The following is a 17,664-nucleotide window of genomic DNA, read 5'->3' on the forward strand; positions in this document are numbered from 1 at the left end:
TATGAATATCAAAGTTACTTGGTGGAGCTAGAGACTAGTTTGTGATAACCTAGACTCTCCCGCTTATATTATCATTTCAATAAAATGAGCATTTATGTACAGTGAAGGATTAAAAATGAACTCTCTCAGGATGTGCTGTCCTCAGTCACTCAGTCATATCCGACTCTTTGTGACCCCATGGACTGTAGACCACCAGGCTCCTCTGTCCATGGGATTTCCCAGGCAAGGATACTGGAATGGGTTGCCATTTCCTACTTGAGGGCATCTTCCTGACCCAGGGATTGAACCTGGGTCTTCTGCTAGGGCAGGCAGGTTCTTAACCACTGCACCACCTGGGAAGCCCCTAACCCTAACCCAGAAGACTGTTTATATTATCATTTCAGTAAAATAAGCATATATGTACAGTGAAGGGTTAAAAATGAACTCTCTCAAGACACATAATCCTAAGAAAGGTGGGAAAGCTAGAAATAGTCTCTGGCATACTGTAAATATTTATGGAAAGTTTAAAAGAACCACCTGAATAAATTGGCACAAATATTTAATTAGAAGTTGTAATCTACATTCCATAATGTCTCTAAACATAAGCCAAAATTCAGACTATTTTTTAAAGTTTTTTTGGGGTTTAAAAGAATTCTAATGAGAGATTAACTTTAAAGTCTGATTTGATTTTGAAATATTACATGTTTAAGTTTAAAGTCTTCTGTTCTTTAGAAATACGATTTTCATCCGGATCAGTGGTGGTTCTCTCATGAGCTCGGATCATATCCAACAATGATTTCCTCTATTAGAGTCATAGATTGTAATGTCAGCTTCTCTACATCTTGGTGGCTTCTTTGCATATGGTCCTGGTTTCCTGTTTTTCCATTTCTGTTCTCTCTAATACTGTCTTCACATCACACTAAAGAAAGCCTTTCAATCAAATGCCCTGGAAACCTCCCCAGGAATGAGGTTTTGGCAGAAGCCAAGGTAGGCGTGTGTCCTGAAGACCAGTTAATCAGCAACTCTAAGACGTATGTTCACACTCTAAGTCCCTGGTCTATCCCATGGGTATTCATGAGCTGGAATAGAGCTTCTGAGAGTAGATTTTTCTCTTTTTTTGTAGGAGTTCAGAAGAAGCAGAAACAAATATTTCTGGCTCAGAGGTTAGGCTCAGTATAACTGGTATCTTGGAACAGAAAGCCACCCACAATCACGTGACTGCCGTCTTTGGATGGCAGGCTGCTGTTACGTATTATAGAATTAGGATTCACTGTCAGGAAAATGCAGTGGCCAAGGCTGTATTGCTACACTTCACAAACCTTGTTCGAAGGGCTCTATTTATTTAGATACATTTCTGGGGCACTCCAGAAAATATTTAGTTAGCTTCTGCATATTGTTTTGTTTATTTGTCTATCTTTTGTGGCTCCTCAGAATCTTAAAGGACAAAATAACACAACCATGGGTGGTTTATACTGTGACATTTTTTATAGTGTATTATACTTCCCTGGTGACTCAGATGGTAAAGCGTCTGCCTGCAATGCGGGAGACCCAGGTTCGATTCCTGGGTCAGGAAGATCCCCTGGAGAAGGAAATGGCAATCCACTCCAGCACTCTTGCCTGGAAAATCCCATGGACGGAGGAGCATGATAGGCTACAGTTCATGGGGTCGCAAAGAGTCGGACACGACTGAGCGACTTCACTATTATACTTTAAGAAAGGGCTTCCCGGGTGGCTCAGTGGTAAAGAATCTGCCTGCCAGTGCCGGAGACATGTGTTCGATCTCTGGGTTGGGAAGATCCCCTGGAGGAGGAAATGGCAACCCACTCCAGTATTCCTGCCTAGGACATCCCCTGGTCAGAGGAGCATGGCAGGCTCCAGTCCATGGGGTTGCAAAGAGTCAGACATGACTCAGCAATACTTTAAGGTATTATCAAAAACAAACCAAAAAAGCCAACCCGCTACCCAGGAGTGGAGGGCCCCCTTGGCCTCTCCACTGCTGCTGGCTGCCCTAAAAAAAAACAAAAAAGCAACAAAAAATATGTCAAATCAGCAAACCTAAGTAATTTAAAAGTAAGATCAACTCTGAAACTGTGGTGTGTGCATGCTCAGTCACTAAATTCTGTTCGACTCTTTGCGACCTCATAGACTGTAGCTCACCAGGATCCTCCGTCCATTGGATTTTCCAGGCAAGAATACCAGAGTGGGTTACCATTTCCTCCTTTAGAGTATCTCCTCAACCCAGGGATTGAACTGGAATCTCTGGCGTCTCTTGCATTGGCAGGCAAACTGAGACACAATGAGGTAAGGTAGCTTGTCTAATACACACAGCTAAAAGGTGGGATTGGATGAAGTCAGGCAACCTTAACATAAACTCACAGGATAGACCTCTATGCCACAGTTGGACATAATGTTAATGAAGTTTCTGGAGATGATATATATTTAGGTAACATGACATTTTCCTATCAAATATGGTGACTGAATATTTAATAATTATTTTTTAGAATGAGAAGTCAGATTCACAAATATTGGTCTATCTTCCTCACTATCAGTAATCACTTACTGGAATCACCTCATTGGTGATGGTGACAGGAATGGCGGATCAAATCTCAGGGGGCAGCACGTGCGGCTCAAAGATTAGCACACTGGCCTTCAGAATGTTAACATGACCTAAGTAGCCCCCTCTTGCCCACTGTGTGCCCCTGCTTCCTGCAACTGTCATGATTAAGGTAACATGCTTTTCCAGATCAAAGCAGAACCTTCTTTTACAGTTACGCCTTGGTTTGGTTTATTTGTAATCCTGGTGATTAATACATTTTGAAATTTCAAATGCTTAAAAAGCAGTCGATTTTTATATTTGCCACAGGAGGGCATATGGGTTAAAGGGTTGCGAAATGACAGTATAGTCATGATGCCCCCAGGTTATAATAATATCTGTTAGTGGTAGTCCTAGTGACCTTCCTGTGCCACAGCTTTGCATCCTGGAAAACAGAAGGATGGAGATTTAGAGAGACAATGTTTCTGAAGCCTGCTACAGACTGTGAAGGGAGTACAAATGCTGGGTTACGTGGGGGCTGTTCTGACTCTGGTTTGCATCCCATGCTCCTTTGGTTCTGGCAGATTCTCCACACTTTTTACTGCCAGCTGGATATTTCTTATGTCATGTCCATCTTCTCACTCCCTGGTATGGAAGAAGACACAGTGGTTCAAGGGCATTCAAGATGCCATCTCACTGAATCTGTGCCATTCACAGTTCTTTCAGCTGCCTTTTGTCCAGGGAACCTTCCTTCAGTTCAGTTCAGTTCAGTTCAGGTAGCTCAGTCGTGTCTGACTCTTTGCGACTCCATGAATCCCAGCACGCCAGGCCTTCCTGTCCATCACCAACTCCCGGAGTTCACTCAAACGTCCATTGAGTTGGTGATGCCATCCAGCCATCTTATCCTCTGTCGTCCCCTTTTCCTCCTGCCCCCAATCCCTCCCAGCATCAGAGTCTTTTCCAATGAGTCAACTCTTCACATGAGGTGGCCAAAGTACTGGAGTTTCAGCTTTAGCATCATTCCTTCCAAAGAAATCCCAGGGTTGATCTTCAGAATGGACTGGTTGGATCTCCTTTTAGTCCAAGGGAGTCTTCTCCAAGAGTCTTCTCCAATACCACTGTTCAAAAGCATCAATTCTTCGGTGCTCAGCTTTCTTCACAATCTAACTCTCACATCCATACATGACCAATGGAAAAACCATAGCCTTGACTATACGGACCTTTGTTGGCAAAGTAATGTCTCTGCTTTTGAATATGCTATCTAGGTTGGTCATAACTTTTCTTCCAAGGAGTAAGCGTCTTTTAATTTCATGGCTGCAGTCACCATCTGCAGTGATTTTGAAGCCCCCCAAAATAAAGTCTTATCCTCTAAAAGTGTTTAAGATGCCATTTCTCTCCTTTCCCTGAACTTCTGTATCTGCACTTCTTCCCATCTGGAAAGTAAGCTCTCTGAAGTTAGAGACCAAGCATGCTTTTCTCATCCTGGCCTCCTGGGGATCTACAACAGTATCTGGCACATGGTAGATGGTTATTAAAGGCATGCTGACTGAATGAATTTATGAGCGACTTAATAAAGGATTAACTCTTTTCTGCACTGATAGCACAACTTGGAAAACTTTCTTTTGTGCTGCTTGTCTGTATATAATTTGCCGTTTTCCCCTATCACTTTTAAAAACTTCTTATATATACACACAGAAAGAACCCATCTTTGAAGTAACAAATCCATAAGCAACAGTGGAATTCTAAACAGAACCAAACTCTTTCCAGAAATGGCAAAACTTGAATACCATCTATTGGGAAATTGGATACTTGCTGACTGTGGGATTTGAGAGAGATGGCCCATGGTTTTCCAAAGGGCAATTTTGATTGTATTGTTATTTTAAATCCCAGTGGTTTTCAGATGTTCTTGTCCAGCTCCAACCTGTTTAGAGGGTGAACACCGTGTACCCTGGCTGTACTCTCTGAGAAGCAGGAAGATGAGTGATGCTGAGTCAGGCAGTTTCATAAGCAGCCCCGTTCTCCCCATGAGCCAGCCCACAGCATGGGGCAGGACTGGGGCACCACCATCCAGGATGCCAGACTACATGGGAGCTTCCAGACAGGCATGGCACCAGGAATTAGGTTCCCACAGTGTCACCTGGGTTGACCAATTACGATGAGTTTAGTGGCTTGAAACAACACACGTGTATTATCTTACAGCTTTAGGCGTCAGAAGCCCTAACATCAAGGTGTCAAGCAGAGGTTCGTTCCTTCTGGAGACTCAAAGAGGAGAATCCACTTCCTTGCCTTTTCCAGCTTCTAAAGGCCACCATGTTCCTTGGCTTGTGGTCCTCTTCTTCCATTTTCAAAACTAGCAGAGACCTTCACATCTCACCTGTCTGTCTGTCTTCATCTCTCTCACTTGCTCTCTCCCCTCTTCACATCTCTTTTCTGTCATTACATCTTCTTCTCTAATTCAGACACTCCTGTCTCCCTCTTATGAAGATCTTTGTGATTATACCAGGCCCCCTTGGGCTTCCCAGGTGGTGCTAGTGGTAAAGAATGCTTCTGCCAAAGCAGGAGATGCAAGAGAGGCAGGTTCGACCCCTGGGTTGGGAAGATCCCCTGGAGAAGGAAATGGCTCCAATGTTTTTGCCTGGAAAATTCCATGGACAGAGGAGCCTGGCGGGCTACAGTGCATGGAGTCACGAAGAAAGAGTCGGACACAACTGAGCACTTACACGCCCAGATAATTCAGGATAGTCTCCTCATCTCAAAATTCTGAACGTAATCACCATCTGCAAAGTCTTTTTTGCCAGGAAAAGTAATATAGTCACCTGTTCTGGGGATTGAGATGTGAATGTTTTGGTGGTGCGGGGCATTATTCTGCCAACTGCCTCCACCCCCCTGCTTTGTTCCTCATAAGTGGCCTTCGGGGCCTCCCCGCTCCCAAGGTTGAGCAGATTCACAGGCTGCTGGAGGCCTCCTGCCACCTCCTTCTTCTGAGTTTTCCTAGTCCTCCCATCTGGATGCCACCTTCTTCTCCCTTTGTGTTCCTTTGAGCAACCTGGACCTTCTTAGAGTCCGTGACCCTACTGCGTATGCTGAAAGGGGGCATGCGTTTTGTGCAGGAGACTGCTTGGAGGGTAGTGGATGCTGCGGTTAACTCTCCTTTATTCTGTAGCCTTAACCTAATACACAGAGAGCGACAGCATTCCTTTCTGCTTCCTTTCACCACGTTGGAGTGTTCATTTGTTCCTTTCCTGACTGACCTGAGTCAGGAGCCAACCCTGTGCCCTCCCAGGGCTTAGAACACTGTGGCAGATCGTGGGTGCTCAGCTGTAGCTGATGGTGCTCAGCAGAGGACACATGAGCCATGTCTCGTGGGCCTGAGGCCGTCTGGAGGTTTCCCCCACTGTCCGCAGACAGCACTGCTCACCCCTACCCCAGAGCACCTCTGCTAGAGAGGCATGGCTTCCCTGACCATGAGCTGCTTGGGTCCAGCTGTTGAGAGACAGTGGTCTCTGAGGAGGGGTCGCTGCCTGTGGTCCAGGAAGGGAGTATGCATTTACGTCTGTTTGCAGCTTCCCACCTTGCACAAGCCGGCTTCTTATTGCTTTGCTGTTTGCTATGGGCCTGGTGGTTTTTCTGCAGTGCCAGCTGAGGAGCTCTGTCTCCAGGCAGCCTTGGCTATTTCCACTATAATTCTGTGCCCCTCAGGATGCTATCCTCTGCGTGTGTCGGTATGACTCACTTGGCGCTTGTAATTGGTAAGAGCCTGAGCTTAATGAAAAGGCACCAGACGAGAGCTTCCCAGCCTCCTTTTCAGTCACTCCCTGGGTAGGCCTTACCTCAGCACAGGCAGAATCTTACCTCCAGCCATCAAGAAATGCATACGTAAGACCCGTTTAATTGCCATACAGTAGCTAGGTAAAACTTGGGGCTGAGGTTGAAGAGGGTTAAAGGGCAGGGTAGATGAGGGAATAAAAGCGTGAAATCAAACTTTCTGTTGTTACACACTCAGAATCTATTGGGAAGAAAGAGAGGTTACCAAATCATTACGAAATTCTGCAAAATCTTCTCTCAGTAAAATGCTGTGGAATTGAGGAAAAATAAGTGGATATATATCTCCCAGTCTTTATCTGGATAAATCCAAATCATTAAGAATAAAGTCTTAAAGTACTAGAAAATCCCTGGGAGAATTTTTCTTATATAATCTCAGAATGGCAAAGGTCATTCTAAATATAACATAGGACTCATAAAGTATAAATGAAAAAAATAGTTAAATTTAACTACATAAAAAATATTCTCCATGGCAAGGTCTTCAATACATAGAGTCAAAAAACAAGTGCCAAACTGATGAAAAAGATATTTATAAATCATATTATAGAAAAAAGCAAAGTTCCTTAATGTGCAAAAGAATATGCCCAAATCAATAAGAAAAACACCAACCATACAACAGAAAAATTGGCAAAGGGTATAAAGAGACAGTTCAGAGACAATGAAATGCAGAAGACCCTTAAACATGTGAAAAGATGGTCCATCTCTCTTATAATAAGAGAAAAATTTTAAATCAGTTCATAAAAGCTGAAAAGAAAATGTAACAATGGAACTTATTTATGTATTTAATAGCATAATATATTAAAAGGAATTAATTCAAGTGACTTTAAAACTATATCCCTGTGGCATATATATAATAACAAGAAAATTGCGGAAAAAAATCCTAAATTGCTTTCAGTAATCCCATTGATATTAACAGAATTGTTATTGTTATTCTGAGAGTGTGATCTACAAATTATAAAATAAAACAACAACAAAAAAAAACATTTCGGTGTTTTTGGCAACTGGGAATTTTGGTCCTCTAGTGTGATACATTCTAAGGAAAAAGTAATAGCAAAAAATTTAAACTGCCTTTAGTAGTCGTTGTTGGAAAAAATGTTCCATTTTGACCCAGCATTACTGTGAGTATAATTTGTATGTATTTCCAGATAAAGAAATGAGAAATTATCTGCTTGTCTAATTCTATCACCTTTGGTGTCTTTGAGAACTGAAATTTTGGGTGTAAGACAAAGGAAATACAGATGTAAAATTGAGGTTAAGCAAAATCTCTAATCCTTCCTGAATTGGCAATATTGGTATGAACTTATATTTGATCTTGAAAAAAATGTTATTGTCTATTTCAGTCCACTGAAAATATCTAGAAGCAATGACTAAGGTAGTTCAGTTCAGTTCAGTCCCTCAGTCGTCTCCGACTCTTTGCAACCCCATGAATCGCAGCACACCAGGTCTCCCTGTTCATCACCATCTCCCGGAGTTCACTCAGACTCACGTCCATCGAGTCAGTGATGCCATCCAGCCATCTCATCCTCGGTCGTCCCCTTCTCCTCCTGCCCCCAATCCCTCCCAGCATCAGAGTCTTTTCCAATGAGTCAACTCTTCTCATGAGGTGGCCAAAGTATTGGAGTTTCAGCTTTAGCATCATTCCTTCCAAAGAAATCCCAGGGTTGATCTCCTTCAGAATGGACTGATTGGATCTCCTTGCAGTCCAAGGGACTCTCAAGAGTCTTCTCCAACACCACAGTTCAAAAGCATCAATTCTTCGGCACTCAGCCTTCTTCACAGTCCAACTCTCACATCCATACATGACCACAGGAAAAACCATAGCCTTGACTAGACGGACCTTAGTCGGTAAAGTAATGTCTCTGCTTTTGAATATACTATCTAGGTTGGTCATAACTTTTCTTCCAAGGAGTAAGCGTCTTTTAATTTCATGGCCGCGGTCACCATCTGCAGTGATTCTGGAGCCCCAAAAAATAAATTCTGACACTGTTTCCACTATTTCCCCATCTATTTCCCATGAAGTGATGGGACCGGATGCCATGATCTTTGTTTTCTGAATGTTGAGCTTTAGGCCAACGTTTTCACTCTCCTCTTTCACTTTCATCAAGAGGCTTTTTAGTTCCTCTTCACTTTCTGCCATAAGGGTGGTGTCATCTGCATATCTGAGGTTATTAATAGTTCTCCCGGCAATCTTGATTCCAGCTTGTGTTTCTTCCAGTCCAGCATTTCTCATGATGTCCTCTGCATAGAAGTTAAATAAGCAAGGTGACAATATACAGCCTTGACGTACTCCTTTTCCTATTTGGAACCAGTCTGTTGTTCTATGTCCAGTTCTAACTGTTGCTTCCTGACCTGCATACAGATTTCTCAAGAAGCAGGTCAGGTGGTCTGGTATTCCCATCTCTTTCAGAATTTTCCACAGTTTATTGTGATCCACACAGTCAAAGGCTTTGGCATAGTCAATAAAGCAGAAATAGATGTTTTTCTGGAACTCTCTTGCTTTTTCCATGATCCAGCGGATGTTGGCAATTTGATCTCTGGTTCCTCTGCCTTTTCTAAAACCAGCTTGAACATCAGGGAGTTCACGGTTCATGTATTGCTGAAGCCTGGCTTGGAGAATTTTGAGCATTACTTTCCTAGCATGTGAGATGAGTGCAATTGTGTAGTTTGAACATTCTCTGGCATTGCCTTTCTTTGGAACCGGAATGAAAACGGACCTTTTCCAGTCCTGTGGCCACAGCTGAGTTTTCCAAATTTGCTGGCCTAGTGAGTGCAGCACTTTCACAGCATCATCTTTCAGGATTTGAAACAGCTCAAGGTAGTAGCAACAAACAACTCCCAGTATTAGGACTATGGTCTCTAGGTATCATTTCCCTCTTGAGGAACCTTAGTTCCTCATTAGAGAAATGGCTAATTCTATGTTCTGAGGCCAGGTATATTCAAGGTGAGCTGGAAATATCTCATCATATCACTGCCCAATGATGGTAAAGTAAAACATCAATATGAATAATACCAATATAAATCAAAATATCAATATGAATATAACTTCCAGTTATATTATTAATGATACAAAAAGTTATTAATCACCATTGGAGGATGTTATGGATGAAGTAGTTATTTTCAAAACTAGTAAATAAAGACCAAGAATCATGTGTTTACTGTTCCCTTCCTCCGTAAGTGTACCTCAGGCTAATCAAGTGACAGGGTGATATTTCTCCTAACAGACATCTTCCAGCTGTCAAATGAAGAAAGGATAATAAAATTAGAACATTATTTTCTGACATTTAATGAAATTAAGGATCTAGGTAATGATCATCAATGGTTGCCAAGATCTCAGGACAAGGTCAGCAAGTCTTTATGTACTTTCTGATGGAAGAACACAATATCACCCAAGAGGTATAACTGCAAAAAAAAAAAAAACAAACACACAAAACCTGAAACTGATGAAGCATTTACATTCAACTATCAGTATACAGAGAATTCAGGAGATGGAAGAACATGTTAAATACAACAGTCAATCAGCAAAAATCAGACTGTGAAATTCTGCAGAACAAATGTTTCTATAATTCAACAAGAAATTTTAAAGGAAAAAAAAGAATAGGAACACATAGATTAAGAGATTTAAGACATATCCAGTCAATCAAAACATATAGATCTCATTTGGATCTTGATTTAAACAAACTGTAAAAATCATCTGATTAGAATGATGGGTACATAGAGGTTTCTTATACTATTCTCTCTGCTTTTATACATGTTTGAAATTTTCCACAGTAACGTGTTAAATAGTAATAGAAGGAACAACTAACCCTTACTGAGTACTTATTATATGCATGGTCCTATTTTAAGCACTTTGCATATTTAAGCTGTTCCCGTCTGGAAGGTGGGCACTCATCTCTATTATTCGAATGACGAAATTAAGGCACGACTGGTTAAGCATCTTGCCCAAGGTCACACAGCTAACAAACTTTGGTGGTGGGACTTGAAAGCAGGCAGTGTGACTACAGAACCCAATTTCTAACCTATACCCTACTACCTCTCATGAAGGTGGCAGCTTGGACTAGGTTGGGGATAGTCAAAAGAAGTAGAAGGATTGAAGAGATACTTAGGAGGTAAAATTGACCAGTCTCCACGCTAAATTGTATATGGGGCTAAAGTCTGCGAGGAGTCGGAGATGCCTGTGAGGTTTCTGGTTTGACTGTAGGATAGGTGGTGATAATGTTTGATGAAATAGGGAAAGTGAGAGGGGACTAGGTTTGGAGATCAAAGATGATTTGGGTTTGGAGCATGTTGAGCCTGAGGGGCCTTTGGATACCTAGGTAATGTCAAGTGGCAGCAGGTAATACTGGCACTCTTATATGTTAGCTTTTCCCTTCCTCCTTACAACTGTTACCTTTTTTTTCTTGAGATGGGGATGGGAGCAACTACTTTTCTAGTTTGTAGTGTCAACATTCAGTTCTTGTTTCAGAGGTGTTTGTAGTTGTGCCCAACGTGATGTCACCTACACATTTTGTAAGATGCTTTCACTCTATTATCCAAGAAACTTGGTCAAAACAGGTCATCAGTCATATTTTGAGTGCTTCCTATCTTCCAATCACTGTATTAGGCATTTACATTCTATCATGTACTCTTCTTTTACAGAGGTACTCACACTGTTGAAAATGCATTCTTTACTCAGTATATAGATGAAGAGACTGAAGATAAGAATAAGTCACTTGCCCAGAGTTACAAAGTTGGACAGTAGCAGTCAGCATCTCTACTCTGTGTTCTTCCATTTTGTCCCTTTTTCAAAGTGTGGGTAATGACTCAAGTGGTTCATTGTCATAGTATTTAATTGCACTAACTCACACAGTAGGAAAGCTCTTCTGATGTTTTCATCCAACCTTCTGTTATGACAATGGAGAACAACTCAGGTGCTGGTATGTCTCCAATACCTTTCTAACACGTTCTGTTTTTAACTTAGGGTATACCTCAGGATCAGAATCTTGAGCAAATAACAATAGTGTATAGCAGGAATTTTTGTCATGGTACTTATTTTCATCATGTTTATTTTAGGGATACCTTCTATTTATAGTAATTAGTGTTTCCACCTATAGAGCAGTAATTTCATTTAAAATAAATTTAAGAAAAGAAATGGAGCTCATGGAAACTGTTACGTAAATAAAAATGAAGATGGTTCAGAGAAATGGAAGGCCATCACTAGCTGACACTGATTTCAATGGCTGAAATCGGAAAACACTGCTCCTTACTACATCTCTTCCCCCTATTATGGCCTTGGTGTTGGCCTCACCTCTCTAACAGAAATTGAATGCTTTCTCTGTTACGGTCTTACTTGAAAACTCATTGTCACTGATCACTGGTGAAAGCAGCTCACCAGTAACTTTAGTCCCCATTGATCAGTCTTGCATATATGATGGGGCCCAAACCGTGTCAGGGTTTCAGGAAGGAGATAAGAGCAAAGAGTACATTACCAATAAGTCGGGGTGGTTAACAGCTATGACGATAGGCTTTTTGGAAATCTTAGTATATCCAGGTGATTTTTTTTTCTTTTATTTATATGCAGTCTAGTATTAAAACTATATTGGCTGCTCTAGTTTCCATTCATTCCTCTTTCCTAAGCCTCTAGTTCTCCAGTCTTTTATGATAGTACCATGTTTGACCATTTTGTTCCTTATTCACCACCACCACTCCCTTCCTGGGACACAAGTTATATTCATTATATTCAAATGAGTTCTTCTAAACATAGACCAAGTGAATAAAAATCCCCAATGCTACATGTATTTTAAAAGACATCACTGTTACATGAAATAACTTTGCTTGTGTGTTCCCCAAGGAACTGAAAAGTACACTATAGTCACTATAATCCTGCTGGATAGAGACAGTATCTTCTCTTTGTTGTTATGCCTGATACTATCTGTTCAGCATATTATTAAGACCAGAAATCTGTATCTGGAATAACGCATCTGTATTCTTCTCATTGCCCATGAGCACTACAAAGCCAGTACTTTTACTAAGTTCCAAAGACTGAACAATGGTAAGCTGAGGTTTTGCATCTTTGGTGTATTCTTCATGTGTAGGTGGTGGTAAATATGTCTTCCGAAATCCACAACATCAGAGAAAAACAGGTTCCATCTTCCTGGGCGGGGTACCCTCAGCCCTACGTCCGCTGTGCTAACACAGATCCTGAGGACCTGGCTTCATCGCAGACGGCACCCAAGGCAGAGGCCTGGCCTGTGCACCCAGGACAGGGTAAATATCCCGACTCTGAAAATGGAAACCCATCCACTTCTCCTGCACAGGCGGGGTGAGGGTTTGGAGCCGGCAGGCTGTGGGTGGGGTGTGGGCTGGGAGTGTTTTCCCCCCGTCGAGTCCTCCAGCCCCTTGACTCGCGGCCCTGCCCTGACCATTGTCCACACACCTCGTCCCTCCAGCTTCCGGGCCGCGGGCGAGATGATTTGCTGCAGATGACATCAGCCCTGGGCCAACGGTTGGAAGAGCGGAGGCAGCCACCCCGCGAGGATGTGCCGGGTGGTCCTTCCCTCCTCCTCTTCCTCCTCCTCCTCCCCGGCGCCCTGCCTAGTCTCCATATAAAAGAGGCGCCGCCTCCCCGCCCTCTCTCACTCCCGGCTCCTCTCCGCCGCGCGCTCTCCAAGAGGGCGGAGGGGGAGGCGGCGCGCAGCGCCAGGAGGAGGGGAGACGCAGGGGGCGGAGCGGAGACAGCACCTTCGGGGATAATCCTTTCTCCTGCCGCAGACGAGCGGAGCGGCCGGAGCCGGGCACTTCGCCGAGGCTTAACGGGCCGGCAGGATGGCGACCGTGGTGGTGGAAGCCGCCGAGCCCGAGCCGTCCGGCAGCATTGCCAACCCAGCGGCGACCACCTCGCCCAGCCTGTCGCATCGCTTCCTTGACAGCAAATTCTACCTGCTGGTGGTCGTCGGCGAGATTGTGACCGAGGAGCACCTGCGACGCGCCATCGGCAACATCGAGCTTGGTAAGAGGCCCTGCGCCCCCAGGGGACGCGTTCGGGGAGACGCGCAAACGCGACCCCACCCAGGGCACGGCGGCCACCTTTCTCCTCCGGCACGCCCCGCACCCACGCCTTTCCCCGTCACTTCCCACACTGTCCAGATTCCCTTTTACCCCCCTGGGTTCATTTCGGAGAATAATGCAAATTATTAGATTTGCGACCCAGTGGGAGAGTCTCCTAACCTTGAGGGATCCGTCACCAGGCTGGGTCTACAGATTCCAGCTGGCTACAGCCTCTCCCGCTAAATGAGATGCAGGTGTCAAAGGGGCAGAGGCTGCAATAAAGCCGCAACCGCAGGACACCAAAGGTGTGTGGGGGGGACGTTGCAATTACCTCTTTTATCTCCCCCTTCCCCCCCGCCACAGCAAAATGCTGGGATTGCCCCTCGTCAGCAGACCCGAGGCTGAAGTACCATGTGCCAGGGCGCGCGTGGGAATCCCTCTAGCTACAACCACCTCAGCCCCGAGAAGTGCCTTTGCTGGCTTAAAACCTCTCCATCTTTTCCCTCGGAATGACTAGGCTAGTCCTAGGGCCACGCCCGCCCCCTCCCCCCCCCCCAGAGATGGAGAACCGCCTGCGCCTCGTTCCCAGACGGCGCCTGTCTCTCTACTGCCCCTGGGGCCTCGGTTGCAGCTTTCAGCAAGGACAATGGGACCCCCAAGTTGCGGGGTGGGGCTTCTCCTTTTAAAAGTCTTTGCCTCGGGAGTGATGGCTTGGGGGTGGGGTGGTGGGTAGGGCCGGCGCCTGGCCGGGTGCGGGCAGTAGGAGCGCGCTCTGCAGAGGCCGAATAGCGGTTCGCTGGGAAACCCTGGGCGGGGCCGTAAGGGTCCAGCGGGCGCAGCCTCGGGCGCGCGGACCGACCCGCCCCGCAGCCCCACCCGGGCTGCCGCAGTGCCCCCGCCCGATGCACCTGCCCCCCGCACTGCGGCGCCCCCACTGGGCGCGGCCGGCCGGGCGTGCGTTCCGCCGGAGCTTGGGGGTGCAGCGTGCCCCTCGTCTGCCTCAACCCGGCTTTGTTGGGCGCGAAGTCCCCGGGTGGTCAGCTCTGTCCTCCGCCTTTCCCTTTTCCCCTCGGCATCGCAGACCTCCCCTTCTTCCTGACCGAGGTCGCCGGTCCCTCCGCAACCCCAGCCCGTGCTCTATTCTCTCGGGGTGGTGCTGAAGCGCGTCTGCCCCGAGACACCGGCTGGTGGGCGTGGTGCAGTCCGCACTGCGGTCTCTACGGCAGCCCGAGGCGGACAAAGGGCGTTCACGCAGCCCTTGTTCCCCGCGCCCGCCCCCCATTCCCCATGAAAGACGCGAGAAAAGCTTGTTTTAGAGGAAAAAAAATTAAACTCTAGTGGTCTGCCTCTGCATTTGGAAACGGTCGCCTGTACCCAGAACAAAAGGCTGCAGGGTGGAGACTCGAGTTTCAGACCTGGTTCTTTTGTTTAACTTTAAAGCACTGGTGTTACTTTTTGGCTTAAAAAAAGAAAGAGAAAAATGTGAGTAGAAAGCAGACTTGTTATTTTATTCGGAAAAAAAATTGAAGAATAGGCTAGGTCAATAGTGAAATGCCTCATTTGAGCATCTAATAACCCTTCATTTGTCAAACTATAGTCCTTTGAATTTGATCAGTATTTAAATTAGTTTATTTGCACATTTTCTCCTTGGAAAATTTCACACGGACTGACTTTGGGTGTGGCTGCTGTATGAACCTATGACTTTGGATTTTTTAAAAAATATTATTTGTCAGCACTTTTGCTGGGAAGTAATAATAAAGCACGAGGTGTGTTTCTATATATAAAAGGTGCATAACCACCTGATGTGGTGTGAGGAGAGGGACCCTCATCCCCATTTTGGAGACGGGGCCCCAGAGAGGCAGGAAGGATAGGGAGATCAGCTCAAGGTCACACCACTCATAAGTGACGAAATGCCGGCACTGCGGCATCACTGGTTTTCTGGCCCCGTCATGATGTTGGTGCAGGCCAGGCTAACATCACAGGGAGATCAAAGAGCAATTTCTAGAGCTTGCTTTTATACAAAGGCAGTAGTCATCCACTTGTGGGCAGCACCCCATGCAGGGAGGTGGCTCAGCAGTCGCCTTCCAAGTAATTATCTTCCTGCTTTGTTACTCTGCTGATCACCCTTTTAGTGCCCTATTTCTCAGGGGGTTTATTCAAGCTGCTTCTGTTTGAGGATAAACTAGATTCACCCAAGTTATCGGTCACTGTGATGTGGTCTCAGCTATTTTTCACACTACTGGAACTTACTGATCAGGTTCAATTTTGTCTTCCTGCCCCTTTTCTTTTTTAAAATTTATTGATGTATTATGTAGTGAGGGAAAGGCTCAAATCATAAACGAGGAGCTTGGTGAATTTTCACAAAAAGACATACCTGTGTAATCCTGACCAAGAAACGGACATTCCTGGGACCCCCAGAAGCCCCCTCAGGTTTCCTTTTCAGTCAGCATGCCTTCCTGATTTTTTAGTGCCCTGATTTAGTCAGCTTTTTGCAGGGAACTCTGAAATAGCAGTATTGATCCCATTAAGAATCAACCAAGTGAATGAGCAAAGCCATTTCCTAAGGCACAGTAACAGATGCTGCTTTTCCTCTGGAGATCAACTCTCTTGGGTCCTGGGGTCTTGGATGCAGCTCAAACCACAGGGCCTTCCAGTGCTAAGTGGAAATACTGCTCCTGTAGCTTTTCTGACAGTCAGAGATGACTTAGCAACAGGGCAGGCTGGCTGTTGCCCTGGCCTGATGTGATGCTTCCTCAGCTCTCGGGTTCCAGCAGGGCCTCCTCCTCCAGAGGTCACTCTGATACCACGGCTGTGGTGGCTGGTGCCCATGGGGCCGGTTGTGTGAAGCAAGATGGAGATGCTCCGGGGGTTCGGCCCTGGTTGTGTGCCGCAGTCTTTCCGCAGGGAAAGCGGTTCATCTTCTGCCCCTCTTGCTTGTCTCCCCTCTCATCCTGAGGAGGCTCTGTGAGTCTGGAGACCCTGGCAACTTGGATTTTTGCCATTTGATGATTTAAGCCTCTATGGGAAACCCAGAAAATAAATCTGTAAGAAGATGGCGGAAATGCAAGTACATCAATAGGCCTGAATCAGCCCACCATGGAGGCTGAGTACACGCTTCTTGAAACAGTGTTACTGAATCAAACTCCAGGCAGCTCACCTGCACGCAGTAAAGCCAATCTACCGACCCCAGATTGTGGTGAAGGAAAGTGTAGCTTTATTGTAAGATGCTGATGTAAGGAGAACGGGGAGCTCGTGCTCAAAACCCCCGAAATTCCCCAAGGGTTTCAGCAAAGCATTTTTAAAGGCAGTGTGAGGGAGGGTGTCCCAGAGTGTGTGATCAGCTCATGCACCATTCTCTATTGAGAATTAGATTGATGATGAGGTAGCAAGACTACATTGGGCTTCCTTGCTGGCTCAGATGGTAAAGAATCCACCTGCAATGCGGGAGAGCTCGGTTCGATCCCTGGGTTGTGAAGATCCCTTGGAGAAGGGCATGACAACACACTCCAGTACTCTTGCCTGGAAAATCCCCATGGACAGAGGAGCCTGGTGGGTACAGTCCATGGGGTTGCAGAGAGTTGGACATGACTGAGTGACTAGGCACAGCACAAGACTGTGTTAATGAGGACTATGTGCTGATGGTCATCAAGTAGTTAGTTCCTTCCATTTGATGGTGATTTTAGCATCTGAAAAATAACTCAGGAAATATGCTTCAGATACTAATATCTAGGTATTTCAGAGAGGAACTAAAGCAGAGGGTATAGGGGAGGGGTCTGTCCCAGAAATGTCCCATAGGGTCCTGCTTGGTTACACAAGGACAGAAGACCATCATTCGTTTCTTCAGCTGCATTCAAAATGCATAATGTAGGGTCTGGTCATTTCTTAAGTCTGAAGCAACAGTCTTTGCTCAGACTGGTCTAGCTTTATTTAGTTAGTTATGCAAGACTCCATGCCAAACCATTGTCACCCCTTGGCACCTCCTTTGCCCCCTTCCTAATTAGTCTGCAACAGAGACTTAACAGTCATCCGCATTTTTAGCAGAGTCTCCCCTCCTCCAGTTTATTTTGGGACATAGACTATATACACTCATGTCTTGCAAAACTAATTCTAGAGCCTTATGAAAAGTTTTCATTGCTTCGTTTTATTTTTTAAACTAAAACATGTAAAAAACACTGTCAGTTTAATTTCAGTTGCTGTTAGAGTGTAACTTTCCTCTGGTTAACATTGGGAATCAGCAGGATTTGTTCATCAGAAAGATAGATGTGTGTAACATATACTGCCCTGGATTTTTAGATGTAAGTTTTGCT

At 45.1% G+C, this 17,664-nt stretch overlaps 1 protein-coding gene across 2 annotated transcripts in view; it reads left to right on the top strand.

Moving 5' to 3' along the window:
• Positions 1 to 9,607: 9,607 nt before the first annotated feature.
• Positions 9,608 to 17,664, top strand: part of MAP1B (microtubule associated protein 1B) — a 96,447-nt gene continuing 88,390 nt past the window's right edge. For both annotated transcript variants that reach the window (XM_040262687.1, XM_040262688.1), the window contains exon 1: positions 9,608 to 13,319. In XM_040262687.1, the coding sequence (XP_040118621.1) occupies positions 13,136 to 13,319 (184 nt within the window). In that variant the 5' untranslated portion in view covers positions 9,608 to 13,135. The remainder of the gene's footprint in view (positions 13,320 to 17,664) is intronic.

Source organism: Oryx dammah, unplaced genomic scaffold (genome assembly GCF_014754425.2).
Source record: "Oryx dammah isolate SB20612 unplaced genomic scaffold, SCBI_Odam_1.1 HiC_scaffold_20, whole genome shotgun sequence".
Classification (NCBI taxonomy): Eukaryota; Metazoa; Chordata; class Mammalia; order Artiodactyla; family Bovidae; genus Oryx; species Oryx dammah.